The sequence below is a fragment of the Barbus barbus genome (genome assembly GCF_936440315.1).
Source record: "Barbus barbus genome assembly, chromosome: 44".
NCBI lineage: Eukaryota > Metazoa > Chordata > Actinopteri > Cypriniformes > Cyprinidae > Barbus > Barbus barbus.
In genome coordinates, this window is record NC_136722.1 from 15,641,545 (window position 1) to 15,666,643 (window position 25,099).

At 37.5% G+C, this 25,099-nt stretch overlaps 1 protein-coding gene across 2 annotated transcripts in view; it reads right to left on the reverse strand.

The window, feature by feature from the left end:
- The window catches only part of LOC306863509 (catenin delta-2-like), a gene marked incomplete at its 5' end in the record, with an annotated part of 323,056 nt that overhangs the window by 47,560 nt on the left and 250,397 nt on the right, over positions 1–25,099 (reverse strand). For both annotated transcript variants that reach the window (XM_079406884.1, XM_079406883.1), the window contains 2 exons: positions 3,281–3,466; positions 14,290–14,407. In XM_079406884.1, coding sequence (XP_079263010.1) covers positions 3,281–3,466; positions 14,290–14,407 — 304 coding nt within the window. The remainder of the gene's footprint in view (positions 1–3,280; positions 3,467–14,289; positions 14,408–25,099) is intronic.

The window sequence follows — 25,099 nt, forward strand, 5'->3', positions numbered from 1 at the left end:
TGGCCTGAATAGACCCAAAACCGGGCAGGAATGACGAGCTGTAAGTCTGCGTTTGAGGCATGTGGGTGAGTCAGTTTGAAAAGTGCTGATCTCACAGGCTGACCTACTTTCAGGCAGAGCAACTTGTGAAATACTTCAGCATCTTAAACTAGCTCTGGCACTCAGCCTCACTCTCCCTTAATTATTAATGAGTCTGTTTTCATCTCCCCCCATTCCTGCTTGGAGGAGCGGCTCTGTTGTTCAATCAACTGCTGGAGGGTGGAGAAGCCCCCGCGAGGCTGCTGCTCTTCCCATACGGTGAACGCAGAAGAAATGGTAAGAGGTTGAGAGGAGACTTGGTTTAATCTGTTGTTTCACTGTATGCAAACAGTGAGGCCAACATTTCACAAACATTCATTCTTACACAATCGATGTCAAAACTTTTCAGAATTTATCAATGAAAAAGGTGCTTCCTAAGGATGGAATCTGTGTCAAAGACACGCCGCTTACGTCCAATTCTTTCAGCTGATTAAAAATAATGACAACTCTTCTATGATGAACGTTTTCAATTTCTGGAAAAAGAAAATTAATACAGGTGATGTGATTTGTGGTGTAACTATCCAGAGATTGTGAAAAAAGAAACAAAGTTTCATTAAAAGTCTGAAATCCTTGAAAAACTTTAATTTTTATTTATTTAAAAACAAGCAATGAAGCAGTTTTAAAATAGTTTTCAAATATTATTAATATTTGGACGGACGGACGGACGGACAGACAGATAGATCAAATCTGCCTAAATGCTACTCTTACAGCTTTTCAAAATCCAAAACGGCAGCGGCACGCTCTGCTTTCCTGGGCTACCTCACTGCCACTTAGTGATAAATGATTTAACGGAGTACATTAGCCTTCTGTTGCCCGGAGGCCTAGGTGTCCTCTTTCAAAGCGTTTCAGCTGAGGAGAAGGTCCGGCACATGATACGAGAGGGCACCTTAGATAATGGGGAGAAATGGCCCTCTTTACAGTCCAACAGGCAGAGATGGACAACTCCGGTATCCTTGCATCTCGTTCCTGTCTGCAATCTGATTGGAGGAGACACATCTGACTGAATCCTAAAACTGATTTGCAAACTCATGTACGGGTTTTGAGGTAATGAATGAAGGAAATACATCTTTGAATGTTCAAACGCAAAAAACGACGCAAAACATCCCCACGCTATGTTTAATACAACAGTATATGCTGTCATAATCTCAACAGAGCAATAGCTTTGATGTATTATTCGACTCTGACTGCTTTTAAAGTTTTACCGCTTCTTGCCAGGCACGTAGCAAGTGGAGGTTGTTGTGACGGACATCTCTTTTGCAGCAAGCACAGGTTTTATTTTAGTTTAGGAGGATTATATTCAGCTATCGGTGGCTACAGTATATCACCAGCTATTAGCTTTATGGCTCCTCTGGAATGGGACTTATCCAGAGGGAGTTGTGTTACACAACTGCTCTCCCACCTTCACGCTCCCCCTCCTCGTCTGCACCGAGGATCCCGGCTGACTTTTCCTGCGTGAGATTAATGAAGAGTTTCCTCTGCTATGGAGGAGTTGCCTGTAAAAAGGCTGGGTTTTTTCCCCCTCCTTTAGTCTGATGCCCACAAACACTGGGATTTATCAGCCGTAGAGCGTGTCACTGGGGAAACTCACTGTCTGACGGTGCGGCTCTGTGTAGGTGTTGAGCGTTAGGTTTGCAGAGGGAGTAATTGATAAACGGCGGCGTGTAAATCTGTTATTTGGGGAACGAACTGAAACATAAATTGGGATTATTTTGAGGCAACGAGGTGTGTAAAAGGAAGTCGAATATGCTGATTGTGTTATTAATATTTTGATATGAAATGCCTACTTTTTGCTGGGATCTCTTTCAAAAGCAGAGAAGCATTTTACTGTGAAATAAAGCCCTCTTTCTCTAGCTAGTTAACACAAAATGACGTTCACAACCTATTTTACTTTCATAATGTGACATAAGTAAAATATGGGCATATACATATGCAGGGCTTGACATTAAGCATTTTCATGTGGTTGTCCTTAGGACAAGTAAATTTGTCATTTAGTTGTCCGAGTATAAAAGTTACTTGCCTGGAGAGAAAAAAAAAAAAGAAATTTGAATTGAGTTATAAATATAATTATTTATTGTAGCTATACAAAACACATTTAGTTTATTTAGTTAGATTTTTCTTTTTAAATAAAATAATGAAATAAATAATAAAGTGTGATAATACTGTTATATTTTAAAATAAAAATTGAGTATTAATTACAAATACAATTATTTTATATTAAACTTAAAAATAAAATGCTTATATTTATTTTTTATATATATATATATACAGTGGGGCAAATAAGTATTTCATACACTGCCGATTTTTCCCACTTACAAAGAATGGAAAGATCTGTAATTTTCATCGTAGGTACGCCTCAACTGTCAGAGACAGAATATTAAAAAAAAAAATCCAGAAAATCACATTGTATGATTTTTGAATAATTAATTTCCATTTTATTGCATGAAATAAGTATTTGATCACCTACCAACCAGCAAGAATTCTGGCTCTCACAGACCTGTTAGTTTGTCTTTAAGAAACCCTCCTATCCTCCACTCATTACCTGTATTAATCGCACCTATTAATATATGAACTATATATAACTATATATGAAATTATATAAATATATACATTTTCTTCTCCCATATCTTGAATTTTCTGATCATTCTTCATGCATTGTAACACTGAATCATGCAGTGAAAGAACGCACCCGCACGTAAGCTAGTCTAACCTAGACGACTTTACATAATGTATGCGTGCACTCTGTGTGTATTGATTCTAGCAGTACACTCGATAAAACAACAATTACGAAATTATCTCAAACGATATATATCGCACACCCCTATAACAAAGGCTATATCATAAATAAAGTCAGTTATTATTGTTTTTGGTATTGACTTTTTCAAGTTACTTGTCCGATTGGGCAAGTACATTTCTCTTTCACTTGCCCGACCAAAACATTCACTTGTCCCAGACAAGCGGACAAGTGTTAATGTCGAGCCCTGGTATGTATATGTAAGCTGAAAATACAGTAAGACTTGCAACCAGTATTAACAAAAGAAATAAGGGTAATAATGGACAACTTGATTGCCTGTTAACTTCAAATAGCCTCTTTCACTACATTCTGGACTGTGATTTCCAAAGTAAAGTGTGTTTAGAGTCACTGTCAGCAGGTGAGGGCTACCAATAGCTACAATGCCTGTAAATGATGCATTGGGTGGCCTACCTGGTCCTGGAACTTCTTCTTCTTTTTCTTCTTTCCCCAGCAGCCTGAGGTCTCTCCGTCCTTCCCGCTGGCATCGCTACACAGGAGGCCATCCAGCTCGTCCGTCCCCACCTGCTGTCCCTGAGCTGTTTCAGCTGCAAGCCGATACGAGAGGTTCCTCAAAATGCATACACAGTTTTCTATGGTCTGCCAGAGAAAGAAAGAGACAGATATTGGGCAGGTATTAGTCTAGCACCACTGAGCTCTTGATAGAGCCCATCTGGCCAGAGGGGCCAAACTTCATCTATTCAGCTCATGCTGGTTCTGAGACAAGAGGAAACACACATTTGTTCACACACACACACACACACACGCACGCACACGCACGCACGCACGCACACGCACACACACAGGTCTGCATGCACTCCTTGTCATACTGGCTTGCAAGAGAAATTCAACCCCTTAAGATTAAGTAGTTTATCCTGAAATTGGGCCAGTAAATCCATTTCTCTAGAGGACTGTTGAAGTAAAAAATAAAGTTAAATATAAAAAATAAAGTAAAATGTAAAAATAATATTTGTGAAAAACAACAACAACAAAAAACAAACATACAAATTTGTTTTCATTTCTCCCCAACTCCTCCCCCCCGTCCAAAAAAGATAAATATAAATAAATAAATAAATTGTTGTATGGTTACCTGGCAGGCATTTATTTTATAAATATCTAGCGTCAGCGTTAGTTCTGGCAGGTCACGTTAGTCAAGCTTGCATCAGCTGACTCTCAGCTGATCCACGTCTACCTATAGGGATGCTACACCTATCAGGGCACTCATATATAAAGCCCTTCAGTATTATCACCAGCTTCGCATTGCTCAATAGCTAATTAATGGCGAATTTGCCAGGCAAACACCAACGTCTAAGTACTAGGAATTGTGCAATCGGGGATATAGCGAGAGGATTCGTTCCCCTTATGGATTTCACCTCAATTCATTTGTGTAACTTGAACGTGTGCTTTCGCAGCGAGGTTAAGTTTGTGCTTGATTTTCTCACACATTCAGGGTTTAACAACTCCCCCCCCCAAAAATTCTAAAACAGTATTACTACAAAAGGCAAAGCTGATTATGTTTCTCATCATTATTTCACTTGATATAATAGGCACTGCCCCGCACAGCTGTTGCAATGTGCATTAAGCTGGGAGAGATCGCTCTGACGAACAGTAAGTAAGGGACCTTGGGGAAAGTGCAAGTTTTCGCGTATTGATGCCTGTTTCGGAAGTTAGCATTGCTTCACGCATTGTTATATTATTGGACTCCATTAGTTATGTGACTGACTAAGATGAGTCAGATCTTCATTCCCCACATGAAGAAGGATAAGAGATCAAGCATCCACATCCCAGCTGGCTATACGTTTCATTCTCCATTCATCTCTGAAGGTCTTTAGGAAGCTAAGCTAAGTTCCTTTTTAATGCTCTTAGATTATTGGCAACATGCTTACTAAGGCTATCTGTATTGCTTAGACTTTAGTTGTTTTCAGTGAAGTGCTTGTGCTAAGCTTATGTGATCATACTGACAATATGCCTTACTTCTGGTTTTATTTGGTGCATGCTTGTTCCTAAGATGTTTGGTCGTTATTGGGAGCACGCTTACTCTAAGGCTATCTGGTTGTAAGCGAGAACATGTTGCTTAAGCTTTTCAGGTATTGGCAGCATACTCGTTAGGTCATCTGGTTAAGGGCAACATGCTTGTGGCTATGGCGTTTGTGGGGTTTGGCAACATTTTTGTCATTTAAGGGCTACATGTTTGTTGCTTAAGGCTTGAGATTTTCACTGTCATTTTGTGTTGGGGGGTATGGCATATGGTTTTGTTTTGGGGGGTTATTACTGCTCTCCCTGCTCTTATCCATGCTAGGCGGCATGGATGTGCAGGGAGTTCTTGCCCAGAACAGAACCATACCACCAATCCAAACTGTATGCTAATTGTCAGTCATCTTTGACAATAGTGGTCCTGACAGAAAAATAAGATAGATAGATAGATAGATAGATAGATAGATAGATAGATAGATAGAGAGACAGATAGACAGCTGCTTGCAAAATCTGAGAAATAAAATAAAATATACAAGTAATAAAATAAATAGTAAATTAGTCAACAAAACAAAAAAAATCTCAAATTTGTGGTTGTAAAAAACAACAACAAAACATGTATTTACTTTAAACAATTAGATAATTTGACTTTACGATCCCTGTATTAGAGAGACATTTCTAGGGCCTGTCAAAGACAGCAAGGTTACAACCTAGTTTTTAAGACCTAGTTTTCTTCTATCTTGCCCATATATTTTCCTCTCTCTTGTCTCTTTTTCAGTTCATCTAACTTTCTCATTCCCTCTGTCTCTGTCTTTCTCTGACTGTTGGCTGGGAGTGTAAGGCTGCATTGGCACTAAGTATATGAAAGTACTTAATTATATGTCTGACACGGTCTCCCATTTAAATGTGATTAAAGGATATACTCGCAGATGGGGAAAAATGACCAGCCAAATCCATCGGCTCACACTCCATTTAACAGGGTATTACAAGGAGACACAGCAGAGCAGGCACAATGCTTGACAGCAGAAAATAGAAAATAAATGCTCTCAAAATGATGATGAAAAACGAGCATTTTTCTCAATCTCCATGTTTTTCTTTTTTTTTCCTATTATGGAACGAGGAGGACCATGCCCTGCACATACAAAAATAACGACTGTAATCAGATAAACGCTCAGAGAATTATGTACTGGCATTTCAGACGTACAGAAACATTGACTTACAAAAACCCAGACATGGCTGACCTTGCTTTCTCCACGGTTTTTGAGGAAAGCAAAACAAGTTCTGCTTAAATTTTCCTGGAAATGTGCTACATAATGAATAACGCACCTTGTCTTATCATCTCTCTTACTGGCAGCAGTTTACAAGGTCCCCATTTTAAATGTTGAAGTCAACAGGAGGGAGTTTGACCAACAGCAGGTTAATGGCACATTATGACCATGGGTGGTGTGCTTTCAGCAATTATAGCTCTGCTGGACCAACACCTGGTGAAAACAGCTCTGGGCAAAGCACCACACATAAAGAAATTGGAGTGATTAGGGTGATTGCCCTTTTTCGAAGCCAGTGTAATGGATAAAATGGTCGCTGTTGCTTTTTTGAGTGTTTGTAATGTGTTTAAGCACACTGATGGATGAAAAAGAGTGCTTAATGCTCTAAAATGAGCTAAATTGACATGTATAGGGAAGTAGAAAAGGCGTAACCATAGGCTGGAGGTGCACTTACAGAATGAGTAGTTTTACATTTAGACGAAATTCAAAAGGTCGCAGTAAAATGGGGACAAAAATGGCACAGTGGCAAAGCCCACTAGCTTATTGGTGTGCTTCAATGCGCCTGACGTTTTCTTGCTCTGACCTGTGTTTTGAGAGCAGCGGTATGCAACGAGAAGAGTCCGGATATCAGCTTTTTAGCAACACATGCATTAAACAAAAGTATCCTTTCTTTGTTCAGCAGAACACAAAAGAAGATAGTTTAAAAATGACTCAATGGAGTCCAAAACCATATTGGACCCATTATACAACCAAAGACAATTGAAATATTAAAAATATCTTGAAAAACATCTTACAGGTTTGGAACGACATGAGGATGAGTAAACTAATGAGAGATGCTTTATTTTTGAGAGAACTATTCCTTTAATATAGCACCCACCAATGTTCAAATGAAACCTACGCCATTGTTTTTAGCTTCCCAGTTTTAAATAGCAAAGTATACTTTGGTTTTTACATGTTCTCTAAGGTAAAAGGGCAAACAATTTTTTTCAGTCCCCCTTTATATTAAGTGGCCTTAACTACTATGTACTTACATTTAAATTAAACGGCACCTATTATGCAAAAATCACTTTTATAAGGTGTTTGAACACAGTTGTATGGCTGCAGTGTGTGAAGAAAACCAGCCTATAATGTTAAAAATCCACCAACTCTTTTTTATAAAACCAATAAATCATGAACAGTCTTCTCTGTACAAGCTGTTTCAGATTCTCCCTCTGTTCACGCCACCGAGGGGAAAAAGTCCCGCCCATTTGTGATGCTCTCTGCCCAATTAGCATAAACACAGCCCTGAGTGAGAAGCTGCGGTCTGCCATTACTGGAGATAGATACAATGTCAGCGCCAAAGAGGCTTTACAAGTGTTGTGTTTTGGGATGCACTAATGAACATAGGAGTCGCCATAATCTCCCCTCATCTGAGCCGAGGACACTGTGGTTAAATTTCATTTTCAAAGGAAATATCCCAGAAAAAATTGGTAACGTCCCCTAAATGTTTAGGAATCAATACCAACGCTTAGTGCGCAAACGTCAGCTCCAGACAAAGTAAGTATCATGCGTAGGGGTGGGCGATATGACCAAAATCTTATATCACGATATGACTAATTTTATATCACGATATAGTAATTTTAATAAGGTTTTTAATAAGGTTTTTATGATATTAAAATCTTTGATACCATAGAATTTTCATAATCCTTGTCACCAATGTCAATATCAAGAGACAAAAAAACTACAAGCTCACTGAAGATAAATAAACAGTGATGAAATAAGGATAAGAAACTAATTGCAAGCAATAGGACAAAAAACTACAATAAATAAGAAATGCTACATACATTGTGTAAATCAATTAGTCTTCACTGTGTTAATTATATCTATGATAGATTAATTAACACGTGTATTATGTATAGATTCTATACATGTATATATAAAACACTTATTATTATTATTTCTTCTTATTAAAGTTACAAAATTAATTTAGCCAAGAGCAGTGAGAGATTTTCTAGCAATGTGCTATGATTAATATGAATGGCAGACAGAATTAATATTGGACAGCTATCCCTTTAAGACCGAAGTCCGGATCCAATGTTACATATGCGTTTTCTCTTTCAGCTGTTTACTCTCTTTTAAGACCTAAATCGCTGTGTTTATGAGGATACTTGCAAAGAGGGGGATTCTGACGCATATAAGTGTGTTGTAACCGTTCAAAGCCAATAAAGCGGACAAAAAAATAATAATGTGTGGTCCTCTCACACAGAAACAGAGACGGCGCACGCATATAGCTCTGTTGTTTGTGTTTCAACGGCTTAAAATCGGTTGTTTTCAAACTGCAGTGCTTAAAAACGCCTGCCCATGCTACAGATGTAGTCCCTCGTTTAGGAACGAGCTCCTCGTTTTGTTCTGGTCGTTCTCCACCTGGTTCTGTCTCCCCTTCACGCCCCATAGTGGCGTGTAAAGGTTGCAGTCATCCAAATGACGAAAAAGTATTACCATAAACAATGTATTTTGCGACACCATGAAATAAACAACAGAACATAATATGCAACGATAGACTTTTTATTTCGCCCATCCGATATATATCGTCATATTGCACAGCCCTAATGCGTTTGTTTTCCAAATTGCCTTTCTGAAAGAGCTTCTTGGCACTCTGTAAGGCTAATTGCTAAAACTATCATGGTCTCTGCCTGTTTTCACTGATGCTGCCTTCCCAGAATGATGGTGAATAGGAATGTGGTAGTTAAAAGTTGCATATGAAAGTAATGTGAGTCGATCACTTGAAGTTGAAGTTGTCGAGCTCATAATCAGAAGTGGAACTTATAAAGTTTGTGATAGAATGAGACCAGCTATGTTGTTACTTTTATCCCGCCGTGCTCCCCGTCTGTGTAATTCAGAAATGCCAAATTATTATGCACAGTATAATCAGATGACTGACTTTGAAAGCAGAGTATGTTTTCTGTAAAGAAAACAGGCTTGTACTAATAGTAAAATGTTTATTTGCAAAGGCTAGCACTGCGAATGCAGGTGCTTGAGTTCTTGAAGCGCCGCCCTCTTCTCCGGGAGCACCAGCTCATTTGCATTAAAGCAACATACTCAAAATCAGAGCGTTTTTGCTCACACCGTAAAAGTGGCAATTTTAACAAGCTATAAAAATATGTCTGTGGGGTATATTGAGCTAAAACTTCACATATACACTCTGGGGACATCAGAGACTTATTTTACATCTTGTAAAAAGGGGCATAATAGGTCCCCTTTAAGCATTTGGTACAACGCACTTATTGTGAACATACATGTTTTTACATTGTACTCACATATTTAAAAAAATACCTGCTTGTAATTATATCTGTAATTAATTTCTGTAATTACATTTACAATTACTTTGTTGACCTATCCCTTATACCTTAACCCAGCCGGCATCGTGGTCACAACCCCCCCCCCCCCCCCTCAATCCGCCGCATCCCAGTTCTGTGTTCGGAAAGGAAATTAAGTATACTGTGGAACCCCTAAGGGGAATAAATAGCCTACAAGATGAAGGATAATTTTTTTTTTAATGTTGGGTAATTATACTGGGTAACACTTTATAATAACGTCCAGTTATAAGTAATTTATAAGTGATTAGTTAATGATTAACTAATCGTTTACAAAACATTCATAAGCAATTAATAAGTGATATGCTAACAATTTGTGTATGTTTTGTTAATTCATTTAAAAGTAATTTACAAGTAATTAGCTAATGATGAACTAATCATTTACAAAACATGACTATGCATTCATAGATGATTAATAATTGATATGTTAATATTTTTATCTATGTTTTGTAGAATAAGTTTTGAATCATTTACAAGTGATTAGATGATGATGAACTAATCATTTACAAAACATAACTATACATTCACAAATGATTAAGTATATGCTAACAATTTATAAATGTCATAAGTTATCTTTAAATATAGCATCATGAAATAATCAAACAGATCCTTAATGGTTAATAGTTAATAGTTAATATATTATTAATCACTTATAGATCATTGAAATGTCAACATTGTACTATTATCTCAATAAACATTATAAATCATTTACAAAGCTTTCTGCATCCCCTAATCTAAAGTGTAAACTACTCATCAGTTGTAAATGTTTTACAAACTTTATGGTTTCCAGTCGTGTGTGCGTAAATATATATATATATATTCACAAACAACCTGTAACCTGGAAGGTTTGTAAAACATTTACAACTGATGAGTAGTTTACACTTTAGATTAGGGGATGCAGAAAGCTTTGTAAATGATTTATAATGTTTATTGAGATAATAGTACAATGTTGACATTTCAATGATTTATAAGTGATTAATAATATATTAACTAGTAACTATTAACCATTAAGGATGTGTTTAATTATTTCATGATGCTATTTATAAAGATAACTTATGACAGATTTATAAATCGTTAGCATATACTTAATCATTTGTGAATGTATAGTTATGTTTTGTAAATGATTAGTTCATCATTAGCTAATTACTTGTAAATGACTTTTAAATGAATTAACAAAACATACACAAATTGTTAGCATATCACTTATTAATCGCTTATGAATGTTTTGTAAATGATTAGTTAATCATTAACTAATCACTTATAAATGACTTATAACTGGACGTTATTATAAAGTGTTACCGTGGTAAGAACTTTCATGTACTGTAAATAATAAGGCTGCAAGCAAGCGGCTAACCATGTCCCTTTAGTGCAGCGGTTCTCAATTCCAGCTCTGCACATTTTGTGTGTTTCTCTTATCGCTTCAGATGTTGTTTTATTCGACCTTAAGTGCCCTACGAAGTGGAAATCACAAGATATTCCGCCATGATTCCAGTTCGAAGCGAACGTATATGTAATGCCTTGTAGAGCAAATAATTTCAAGACAGCACATTCCTTAGCAGGAGTTAAGACTTCCACTCCTAGCATCTGCATTTGACTGCCTGGCCGATTTCCTGGCCTTCCTTATCTCAGGAGACCTCTAAAAACCAGGATAAATTTGAGGGAACATCTGGACGTCTTCCAGAACAGGACTTTACTGTGGCTTTCTTATCACTTAAACATAATTCAACCAGAAACAGGACAAAGACCTCTGGATCTAGACACGACCTCCTGACTGCTTAACATGTAATTCAAGGATTGTATCAACAAGGAGAGACGTTTTTATGATGAGACTAGGCGTTGAAGTCTCACAGATACACACCGGAGTGACATTCCCATGACCTCCCGTTTCCCTCCAGCAGAGAAACGTGCCTTTTTTCTTTGGCAGATCAAAGAAAATCAGACATTTATAGACAATATATATTAAGGTTGTATTTCATGTCATTTATAAACTTGCTGTGTTATTGGAATCTATGGTATTGTTGTAATCTCTTGATGTCTAATTTTTCTCGATCACTATTGTTTAGTTTCACATGCTTGGTGTGATTATTTAGAATTTATGATTGTTTAATCTATGCCTTAACTGCGTATAGATAAAATTGATATATGTACTTTGGGTATGCAAAATACTTGGTGTTTGATTTTGAATGAAAGCTAATTGCGTCAACGATAATTTGGTGTGGATGAAAGTTGACTTTTCTCATCATAATGTATGATTAAAACACTTAGGAGTCTGCTAGGATATGTTCTTCATTTTATGAAATAATTCAGCAAAGGATTTTCGCACAGAAAACTGAGCCGTGCGGGGCGGGGCTCCACCCTATAGGCACAATCTGATTGGAAGAAACCTCCCGTGGGTGGACACCAAATCGGGTCATTTAAATGGTCACAGAAGCTTTGCTTGCTGGCTTGCTCGCGCGCTGACCTGTTTGACACTTCAGCTCCTGATCTGATCGCGCTGTTAAGCGCTCTCGGCCATATACCATCTGGCAAAGATCCACACATGGCTTCAAAGTTCTGACCAAAGAAACTTTAACACCTACAGGTTGCCTAAGAACTGAAACAAACTTCCTAAGAGCGTCATCACGTCACAGAAAACCAACCAATTGCAAGAGGGCATCCCCAGTGACATCGCGTGACGATGACACATCAGCAGCCAATCAGCCGGAGGTTCCCGCCGACCCCGTGGAGACTGCGTGGAAACACCGATCAGCTGTCAAACTCAACTTAAAGCAAGTAATCAAACAATTCTCCATAATTCTGCTGGAAACCGGTTGAAGTAATTTTAAGAGTAAAGAGTTCTCTGCTTGAAACTCCCTCAGGCCGAGGTTTCAGTAACTAGTAAACGAGTGCTAGTTTAAGCTTTCTTCAAGTTCATTGCCTGCAATGTTTGTGTGTGTACGTATTCTGTTTTGTGTTATTTTAGCTTAGTAGTGTTGTAGAGTAACAAATAAACTTTGATTTATTAAGAAATCTTTTGTCTGGTGCTATGTGATTTTCAAGTTTTGAACTATTTGCCAAAGATCGCGTCACCTATGCTCATGAATTTTGATAAAGTACTATTTGGTTTGTTTTATTGTTGGCCACGAATAAGATAAACAAAATTGTTAAAGATATACTGAATTTAACGATTCGCTGGACGAGTCGTTAAAACCTTAGAAATTATACGTTTTGATTGATATCATATCAATATCGAATCTTAAGAATAGATTCCCTAAAAGCTAAATTAAAATAAGGGCTAATCCATACACATATGTTCCATTCAAAAGGCATTGAAGTGTGCGAGACGTGAATTGAATAGTATTTATTTACAGGTGAGAAATTGGTCAAGACTGTCCACTCTTTGTCGTATAAACCAACTAGTTATGTAGCTGACTACTTTAAACAACATACTACAAACTATGTACAACAGGTAAACTAAGAACAATGGCGAAGGTTTCATTTGAACATTGGAAGTTATTAACGCTTTCCCTGCCAAACACAGAATTTTCCAGGTTTCCACATTTTCACACTCGGGGGCACTATTACGCATCTCCCGAATGAGTCTAGAATATGCCGATCAAAAACACCAATGTGGAAGATGCATAAACGAGCGATCTCATATGTAAGCATATGCATATGGAAAATAACGCAATCATCAACAATAAACAGCACATAAATGGAAACTGCCTAATGTTACCGAGTGAAATGTCGATCTAGGAAGTGGTAAAGGACTGTGCAAGCTTTAGGGGTGCTGATGGAAGCCATCAACTGCATCTTTGCTTTGATTATCGTACTGAATATGATCCATATGTAGTATTTGATAAAAATGCGATTTTCTCAGCTTTTTGCTTAAAATGTTGCTTTTTTTTAATGAAATTTACCTACATTCAAGTTTTGATAATAAATAACGCTTGAAGCTAGATTAAAACAGATTTTTTCAGATTCATACAACAAAATATTCCGGGGGCCATTAAATTTTAGTGAAAATTATCAAAACTGTTGGCGTTGGCTTTCAACTTTTTTTCAAAAGCACTGGTGGGGAAAGAGTTAAAGAGACAGTTCACTCAAAAATTATGCGTCTGTCATCAGTTTACTCATGTCGTTCCAAATCTCTATGACTTTTCTTCTGTGGAAACAAAACACAAGATAAAAACATTTCATACAATTAGAGTCAATGGGGTCCAATATTGTTTTGGACATTGAGATGTTTCTCAAAGCATCTTCTTTTGTGTTCTGCAGAAGAAAAAGTCATACAGGTTTGTAACGACAAGACGGGGAGTGAAATTAATATACATTTTTTGGCGAACTATGCCTTTAACCCTTTGAGCAAGTTCTAACCGTCTACATACAGCCAATAAAGCCTGAAGAGATATTACAAGAAATTCAAGTACACTACTTTTTATTAGTCATGCTGTGAGTTTGGAAACCGTGAAGAGAGGTGGTTGAGAGTGCACGGCGGGGGATTCAGACAGCAGGAATTGTGGGAAAGCTGGAATGCTCGCAAGTTTGAAAATGACCAGAGGGAAAGAACAGTGCCACGCTCCAGCATCCACACGCTCTGCTCTTCAATTCTCATTAGGACGGATGCATCCCCTGCGCTCTGCGATTAGCATGCTGGGCCTGACGGAGGGCTGCCAGTTAAATCATGATTAAAGAACGCCATTTAGAAGAGCGAGCCTTCGCAACCTTCAGAGAGCAGCCAACCACAGAGCTGTTTATTTGTTGCAGACACACAAACACTCACAGATGAAAACTTTTACTACAGGTTGCCTTTAAGCTCTGGGTGAGATGGACAGATCCCAGGAGGAAAGCGTACCTTGCTATCAATCTCGTTGCTTCCGAGGGAAGTCTGGATGACGAAAAGAAGCGCATCAGTCAGACCCTCGCATTCTCTCATCCGCCGCCGAGCCTCCTCTCCTGCCGAACTCACATTCCTGGGAGAGAGATGCAGAGAGGGAAGCACAGGTCAGTGATGAGTGCATTAAATCAGGGAGATTCAATCACATGGGTGCAGATTCCCTCCGGGCGTACAACCCGCTTTACACCGTACCATTGTGACAAACGAAATGCAAATGCTTCACCTTTCACGAGTTGCTCAAACAAATCTCTCCAAACCTCCCACCTCTGACATGTATTAATATATGAATCTATTAGTCTTCAGGGGAGAAACACTGACACTGCTAGATATCTGACTGTTTATTTTAGACAGTGTAACAGTGGGAGAGAAAAAATGGATATTGGAATCATTTCAATTGGATAATCCAATAAGGATACTGATTATTTTGTTTATTGAAAAAATCAATCAGGTGTACATTGCTGAATATGAATGAGGAACGAATGTAATAGGCTTATTATACACACACAAACACTGTTCTAACTAGATACAACAGCTGCAAGTTTACAGCAATTTCTCCGTCCACACTGAAAGTGAAAACACTGTACAATTGGACAGATCTCATCAGATTGGCTTGGCAAATTTGATGTTTAAAATGTGGTTGTGGGACCAATGAGAATTCATTGTGTGTGCATCCACAGTATATCACTTCACATTTTTGGGAGGCAGTGGTAGACAATCATTTGAACAAATTATTTAGTCACATAACTTGAGGCAGAGTCATTTTTTAATGCCTGTCTTGGATGTGGTAAATGCATTTCTGCCCTTGTTCCTCCATATATTTTCTTACTGAATAAAAATAATTAGCAACCAAATGTTTAATGTTCGATTTTGCCATTTTTTGCTTTTGTTAAGCATTTTAGCTGATATTCCAAAATGAGATTTTATATAATCAATTAATTAATAAGAAATTAACACTTTTATTAATAATATTTATACTTAAACTACAAAAGTGACAGGAAGGACATTAACATTTACCCCCCCCCCCCCCCCCCAAAAAAAATCATATTAAAGAAGTTCTTTTGAACTTTCTGTTTATCAGAGAATCTTGTAAAAATGTATCACAGTTTCGACAAAATATTCACGCGTGTTCAACATTCAAATCAGCATATTAGAACGATTTCTGAAGGATCGTGTGACACTGAAGGCAGGAGTGATGATGCTGAAAATTCAGCTTTGCAATCACAGGAATAAATTGCATTTTAAAATGTATTCAAATAGAAAACAGTGATTTTAAATGGTAATAATATTTCACAATATTACTGTTTTTACTGTATTTTTGATCAAATAAATGCAGCCTTGGTGAGCATAAAAGACCACTACAACAAAATGTATGTTGCTTGTTGTGGTCATGGCTGTTTAGGACAAAAACATTTACGATTTATTACTTGTCGTGCCTGGTTAGGACTTGCTGTAATGCATTCAATGTCTCTGTGCAAATGAGACAACAGCAGCCATTAAAACGCCATCCACATGTCTATTAGACACACAATAACAGCAAATCATAGTTCTACTAAAGGCTCTATTCCACATCATATCAATGTACTGATTCCAGCTAAAAACTCCCTTGTGTGTCAGACCGAAAGAATATGACATGTGTGTCTCCATGCCACAGCATATGAAACTGCCTTAGGGAAAACGACCCACTCGTAATAAGAAAAATTCACTCACATCAACTCTAATGGGAAACAGGATACATTACACTGTGCAAGATTTACATTTCTATATTCACCAGAACTGAATCAATTGCTATGTATCATTTATTAGGACTGCCTCGCCTCCTCCTCTATAATGCATGAATATACCTGAAAAGGCATTGGAAATACATAGTTTAGCCTGCATATGGAGCGTTTGAATTACAAACTTATCTATTTAGTTCCTTCATGGCCCTGCTTTATTATGGCATTAAATATTCAACAGGCCTGACAGCACCAGCGTTGGAATTTAAGACCTATAAGTGTTACATTCAATTTGTTGAGCAAGGTTTCATCAAAAAGTAATGTGAGGAGGCATGGCTTACAGAAACATTCCTGTCACAATAGACGTGTTTCATTTGAATGAAGTAATTACTATTTCATTACAACAGACACCCCGAGGAATGAGTCACGTGCCAAATCATTGGATGTTTATGAGGTCAGGCATTGGAAACCTGAATGTGGTAGTACATCAGAAAATCTTTAATATGAATTATAGCTTAGTTAGACAAAGTCATAGCTCTTAAAGGTAGCTTGGCACTTCCTGTACCAGCCAAGGTCCATCTCTCTTTGATTGGGTGGCTTGGGGGATGTGAGCTTATTGATATCTATTCTTTTTTTTTTTTTGCTTGTGTATTGCATTCTAGGTAATTAATGACAGTTATTAATGTGCTTGTGTGAGAACAAACACACTAATTAGCCATGTCACCCTTTTCTTATGATCCACGTAGATGCATGTGGTTGCTGGTATGGATCAAATCAGGATGAGCGCAAGAAGAAATGACATCCAGCAACTGGGGCATGAGGACGCTATCACTCCCACTGAAGAAACACATAATTTAAACCAGTCACCAAACATATAACATAAAAAAGGGAATTTTATATAATCACAATAGGAAGTAATGTCAAAATTTCAGATTTCCATGCAAGCAGTCTATAGTGACAGACAAGGAGATTAAAAAATAAAACCAAAGGTTTTTTTTTTTGAGATAATGTAATCTTGTTAAAATTGATTTCATAAAATTGGTATCGAAAAAAGTATCGTTCAGGAACCGGTATCGAAGTCAAGGTATCAGTATCAGTACTGATATCGAACATTTTTGAAAGATATGCAGCCCTAACAGACGTACATTTTTCAGACCCAATGCAGAATCAGAAATTTTTATTATGTATTTAGTTATATTTATTTCTATATATATATATATATTTTTTTACAAATTTTGCAATGATTTTTGTGCATGTATAAACATACTCATACACACACAAATAAATCAAGATTCAAGATTCAAGATTCAAGAGTTTTATTTGTCACATACACAATTATACAGAGTATAACCAGCAGTGAAATGTAGGTCAGGTCCGCTCCAAGGACAATGCATTTATAAAGTATACAAATATTAAGAGAAGAAAAGTAGAAAAAAATAAAATAAAATAAAAGAATAAAATAAAAAGATAGATAAAAAATATAAATATAAATGTGCAGGTCAGTATGTTGTTGACTTAAATAGTACTAAGAGGAATGTGCAAAATAATGTGCAAAAAAGTTGTACAGGGTATATAATAGCAGCAATATGAGGTAGAGAAAAATTATGAATAGCTTATTGATATGGTGATATTTACATGGAGTCAAGTGATGTTATGACACAGAGTTAGAGTTTAGGAGCCTGATGGCCTGGGGGAAGAAGCTCCTCCTAAGTCTCTCAGTTTTTGCCATCAGGCTACGGAAGCGCTTACCAGATGGAAGCAAAGTGAATAGCTGGTTACCAGGGTGATTTGAGTCCTTGATGATTTTGACAGCTCTATTTTTGCAGCGTTTGAGGTAGATGTCCTGCAGAGAGGGGAGAGCAGACCCTGAGATGCGCTCAGCTAAGCGCACAACTCTCTGTAGTGCTTTGCAGTCCTGATTGGAGCTGTTTCCATACCACACTGAGATGCACTGAGTCAGTACACTTTCTATGGTCCCTGAATAGAAAGTTTTCAGGATTGCTGGTGAGACCCTGAATTTCCTCAGCTGTCGCAGATGGTACAGTCTTTGCCTGGCTTTCTTGACCTGTGTTTGGATGTGTGTAGTCCAAGTCAGGTTCTCGGAGATGTTTACACCGAGGTACTTGAAGCTGCTCACCCTCTCCACAGGGGTCCCACTGATCATAAGAGGAGTGTAGGGCTGCTGCTGTCTCTTCCTAAAGTCCATGATCAGCTCTTTAGTTTTGCTCACATTCAGAGAGAGACAGTTGTCCTGGCACCATGATGTGAGTCTCTCTACCTCATCCAAGTATGCGGTCTCATCGTTGTTGGAGATGAGGCCCAGAACCACAGTATCATCAGCGAATTTGACAATAGATGTGGAGCTGTGAGAGGACACGCAGTCATGCGTGTAGAGAGAGTAGAGCAGGGGACTCAGGACACAGCCCTGTGGGGCTCCTATGTTCAGAGTGATGGAGTTTGAGGTGAACTGGCCAACTTTCACCACTTGAGGTCTGCCGGTGAGGAAGTCTTGAATCCAGTCACAGAGTGAGGAGTTTAGGCCGAGGTCTGTGAGTTTAGATGCCAGCTTGATGGGGACTATAGTGTTGAAAGCTGAGCTATAGTCAATGAATAGCAGCCTTACATAATTTCCATTGTTGCTATCCAAGTGTGTGAGGGAAGAGTGGAGAACGTGAGAAATGGCATCGTCCGTGGATCTGTTTGGGCGATAGGCAAACTGAAGAGGGTCCAGAGTATCAGGGATGGAGGAGCAAATGTGGCTCTTTACAAGTCTCTCAAAAACCTTCATGACTATAGATGTGAGGGCAACTGGGCGATAGTCATTCAGGCAAGAGGGATTATTGTTCTTTGGCACAGGGATAATGATGGATTTTTTGAATGAGGTGGGAACCACGGCGGTAGCAAGGGACTCATTAAAGATAGAAGTGAGCAAACCAGCGAGCTGATCAGCGCAGGACCTCAGAACACGGCCGGTTATCCCATCAGGTCCGGCTGCTTTCCTGACGTTCACTTTCTTTAGTGCCCTCCGAACCTCATCCTCCGACACGGTGATTACAGGATCATCGCTGCTCTGCCTGTTGCTTCCAGACGCGCTGGTCGGCAGAAACGCGCCGCCGCCGTTGCCATCGAAGCGGCCGTAGAAGATGTTTAACTCGTCGGCCAGCAACGGATCTGCTCTCACCTCCGCGGAGGATTTGTTTCCGAAGTCACAGATGGCCCTCAGTCCCTGCCACATCCGTCGAGAGTCGTTGAGCTGGAAATGAGACTCAATTCTCTCTCTGTATCTGTGTTTGGCGGCTCTTACTGCGTGTCGGAGAGCATAGCACGATGCTTTGTACTCGCTCGTATTCCCAGACAGAAGAGCCTCATTGTAAGCGGCGGTGCGTGTGTTAACCGCGTCACGGATTGTTCTGTCCACCCACGGTTTCTGATTGGAGAATGTCCTTATCGTTATTGTTTCTGTAGCTTGCTCGGTTAGCGTGTTTACGAAGCTTAATGCTACATCCGTGAACTCGCTGACGTCAGAAGAACTCGCCCGGAACATGTCCCAGTCGACGTCATCAAGCGCCGCCTGCAGCATAGTCTCTGAGTGGGAGGACCAGCGCGTCACTACTCTCTGCACCGGAGGTTCCTGAACGAGCCTTTGTTTGTATCTCGGTGTTAGAAAGATGGCGGCATGGTCCGATTTGCCAAAAGCCGGTAGTGAGCGGGCTTTGTAGGCATCCTTGAACTGAGTGTAGCAATGATCCAGTGTGTTTGGTCCTCTAGTTGGACAGGATACATGTTGATAAAAGTTCGGCATGACCTGTCTGAGGTTGGCTTTGTTAAAGTCCCCCGCGATGATGAAGGCAGCGTCAGGATGTTTGTTAATGTGGCCGCTGAGCACATCGTGAAGCTTAGACAAAGCCAATCCAGTGTCCGCCTGTGGTGGAATGTACACAGCAGTAACAATGATCGATGAAAACTCCCGGGGCAGATAAAATGGGCGGCAGATAATGGAAAGATGTTCCAGATGAGGCGAGCAGGAACGCGATAATGTACTTTATACAAACTAATTTATATAATATATAAAATGGAATATATAAAAATACATCTGGATATCTACTGTATCTATCGAGATATATATATATATATATATATATATATATATATATATATATATAGATATATATATATATTAGGGGTGTAACGATACGTGTATTCGTATTAAACCATTCGGTACAAGGCTTTCGGTTCGATTCGTTACAAACCGAACGATTCGTTGGACTAATCCTAATACGTTTGGAAAATAAAAGCTTAAAGTGTGTGAAATATCAGTGCCACTGCGCTCAACAACACAGCCCAAACGATGTAACAGGCAATGTGCTGTCTGCCCCGCGATAACCTCCCCTTGCTGGGGTGCGTCGAAAGATGATGATCTTGTATCGACGATAGTCAGAGATATTGTCAAAAACATCAATTATTGGCAATCTTAAGAGGATATGGCACTTCCAATTAATATAGGCCTGTTACGTTCTTATTTTTATTAGGCCTATTATAATGAAGTTACTTTTATTATTAAATTAAAAGTAGCTATAATTAATTTTCCACCACAATAATTAATGCATAACTGACGAGCTGCGAGGATAAGATTATATTTACTCCTCAATTAAAATGTTTTTTTTAAAAGGTCTTTTAAAACAGGTCTATTAGACTATACAATGAATTATAGTCCTATAATTAAAATATTAACACTGCAGTCATCAATAAAATTCAATGAAATAAAAAGCTTTTATTTCAAGCACTGACTTTCCAAAACAACCTGTTTAACACAAAATACGTTTCTTCTCTTAGAATATAAACAAAATAAATGAAAACAGCTAAAGCCTATATCGTTATCAGCATATGTTGAAGTAGATTCGTCTCTCGTCGTCTCTGAGAGAATAAGCAGTGTTAAATGCCGAAAGCTCCATCATTACTCTGTCATTCCGTTTTTACTTTTACTTTCTGCTTATAATGAATTGACTGAGATTAAGACGTTCACCGGCATAAATCTTGTGTGCAAACCCTGGTGCAAACGCGTGCTTGTGTGATATCCATTGGCTCGCCTTCATGGTTTAAAACAGAAATATTCCCAACATTGCGATGTAACCAATTGCCCCGTCCCCCGTATCGAAAACGTACCGAACCGTGACACCACTGTCGTATCGAACTGAACCGTGAATTTTGCGAACAGTTACACCCCTAATATATTCGGTTCGATATATATATATATATATATATATATATATATATATATATATATATATATATATATATAAACACACACACACACACGTGTAGGTTTTATAAAAAAAAAAAAAAAGGGAATTAAAATATAATATATGCAAATGTGTTATATAATATAATATATATGAAGCGCTGATATTTTGTTATATAATGCAAGCATTCATACACTTTTAAAGACTGATAGACTGATACTCCACTCAGGTCAATAGGAGGTAAAATGCTTTACACATGGACATCCAAGCTCAGTTCTTGGCATGAATCGGTGCTGTTCTCACTTAATGGAAGGCTCAATGCAGCCCTTTGTGTGGGAAATTAAACATCCAAGCACCACAAGGGCCATATGGGAAAATGGTTAATCAAAGGTTATGCTAATGCACATCAGGCTGAGAAGAGCTCTGGGCTCCCAATGCTTTCCTCCCCTTTATGCAATAAAACAGTTATGCGGGAGACATAAATGATGAGACATTACTATTCATAACAAGAGAGTAAGACTACCCAAACCAGATGTCAGAAAACACAGCTGCTGTGCTTTTGGTCAAATTTCCAATTTAGTTCTAGTTATTTAAAATTCATTTCTGCCACAGAGCAGTCTGTGATACAAGCTTCCTAATATTTCAAAATAAAGTCTGTTTATACTCATTTTAAATTGAAAGCCGGACCCTCTGCTAATGTCATGGGGAACGTCTCGATAGATCATTTTGATGGCTTACACTCATTTAAAAACGCGGGAAGTGAACCACACAATTGCAAGCGCACATGCTTCTGTGACCGAAACAAATTGGCACAAACTTCATGAATTATTGATGCTGACACCGTATAACAGTGGACAGAGCAAAAATGACTTTGTGTGAAGTTTTCATTCAGTGCACAAGAGAAGAGAATGTGCAGGAGTGGGAAAGATGTCTCTGTTTTCTTTTGGAAAAGGCAGAGTATAGAAGGAGTGTGTATATATATATATATATATATATATATATATATATATATATATATATATATATATATATATATATATACACACACACACATATATATATATACACACACACACACAGACACACACACACACATATATCTAATATTTAATTGGCAGATACTATATATTATTTATTTTATTAAAAACATTATTTTATTTTCAAGTTGCCACATCATATCTAAATTCATTAGAAATACCTAATTCTTTTTAAGCAGTAATATCACCGATTTCTTTTATTTATTATAAGTCATGGAAAATTATATAATTAATGAAATAATGTAAACAAAACTTTTATATAATTAATTTAGAATAAAAATAATTAAGCAGATGAACGGAAAAGTTCCCTGATTTTTGCAGTGTCAAAGTAAAGATATCTGTAAATGTTTTTTAATGTTTTTTTATTTTTTTTAAATCCAACCATTTCCAGATCTAGAAGTCATTCTAGGTTATTAACCAGTCAAATGAGTCCCATTAACAGCACACAGGGAACATTAATGGGAAGTGAGGAGACCTCAGGGTTTGAGTTCCTTCTGCCTGCACCAGTACCAATTAGCATTTCACTTCCCATTTGCCTCCTCCTCCCATTTTTTTTTTTTTTTGTTGCCTCAGAGCAGCTTTTGCGAATGCGTCAAACTCTTCCCAGCCCATAGGAAAGGGTGTCCTGAGCCCTGTAATTGAGACCGAGCTCAGAGAGATGATTCACTTGTGATAGTGAGTGATGGATGTGACTGAGGGTGGGAACGCAGATGATGCATCATGCGTGCCGAGAGGAGAAAAAGAGAAATAGTTTCATTACTTTTCAAGGTGTGTCACGCTGGACTGATATCAGAGAGGGGGAGAGGGAGGGTGGCAATTAGAGGGTGGCAGTGGCTTGATTTATCAGAGCATCATTTTGATGGAGTATTCCAAAACGATGAAATTATTTAATAAATCCCCCTCGGCTGGTGCTGCGCAGGGTAATCTGATGCTGACAGGGCAGAAGTGCAAAGTGCCTGATATTGTCCATAAAGCATTTCGGTGTGAATATTCAGCTGGTGGAGAACAGCTATACACCTACAGATAAGCATGAAAGGAGCGCTGCACCGCTCTGTGCTGAGTGAGGTTGTGTAAGAAAAACCGACAGCGATAACTGAGCATTACACTACTCTCCATACATGAACACATGACACTGCAAAGCGTGGCACTATTACATAACTCAAATACACAATGACCATTTATTTATTTATTATTACCTTTGTGTGAGTCTACAATCAGTTAATTCTTACATAATAAAATAATCAATTATTAAATTGAATAAATTATCAAATAAAATTAATAATTAATGAATACACTGAACTGACGTTATGTACCGAGGTTTAAACAACAACAATAATAGTAATAAGTAGTAGTTATAATAATAATAATAATAATAATAATAATTAAAAAACAATTTCTTCTCACACAGTAAAAAAATAATAATAAAATTAATAAAAAATAAAGTTAATAATTAACAAATACGCACTTAAAATATAATAAATAATGATAATAATAATAACAATAACAATAATAAAAATAATTGAACAAATACAGTCATTTTATTTTATTATTTATCTTTGTGTCACTACACAAGCACATTCTTCTCACATAATAGAATAAACACATAAAATACATCAAATAAGGTAATAATTAATAAATAAATGAACATTAAATATATTTGGGTTAAATTATTATTATTGTTACTACTAATATTTTTTAACACAAATACAAATACATAATGTCTATTTACCTTATTACAAATTAGCTTTGTCTCACTCCAGATACTTCTCACAAAATAGAATAAACAATAAATAAGAACAAATAATAAATAAATGGACATTAAAATATATATTTGAGTTAAAATAATAATAACTATTATTATTATTATTATTATTGGTAACACTTCAGTATAGGGACCAAGTCTCACTATTTTGACTAGTTGCTTATTAGCATGCCTATTATTAACACATTGGCTGTTTATTAGTGCATATTCTGCACGACCATATTCTACATACTAATTCTACCCAATACCTAAACTTAACAACTACCTTACTAACTGTTAATAAGCAGCAAATTAGGACTTTTTTGAGGCAAAAGTCATAGTTAATGGTTTGTTAATAGCGAGAATTGGACCTTTAAATAAAGTGTGACTTAATTTTTACCCAAACACAATGTTCATTTGATTATTAGCTTTGCATCTTAATTTGTGTGTTAATTATTACCTAAACTTATTTCCAAAGCTATGAGAAAGTTTGAGGCACTGACTTACTGTAGCTAATAACACTGTAATAATAATAGGAAGGCCTAATAATGTATATGGCTGATTTGCTGAGAATCACACAAACAACCTTGTTGTCAACACACCCCTGCAGCTTAATCAAGGCAAGGCAAGGCAAGGCAAGTTTATTTATATAGCACATTTCATACACAGTGGTAATTCAAAGTGCTTTACATAAAAGAAAGTGAAATAGACATTAAAATCAATAAAAACATGGAAATAAAAATAATAAAAACAAAGAATTTTAAAATGATATAGAAAATGATTTAAAATAAATTTAAAGAAAATGATTATACATAAAATGTATTGCAGTCAGTTCGGACATATAGCACAGTGCTCATTCAACAAATGCACAGTTAAACAGATGAGTTTTGAGTCTTGATTTAAATGTGGCTAATGTTTTAGCACATCTGATCTCTTCTGGAAGCTGGTTCCAACTGCGGGCCGCATAATAGCTAAAAGCAGACTCCCCTTGTTTTGTGTGAACCCTTGGTATTTCTAACTGACTTGATCCTAATG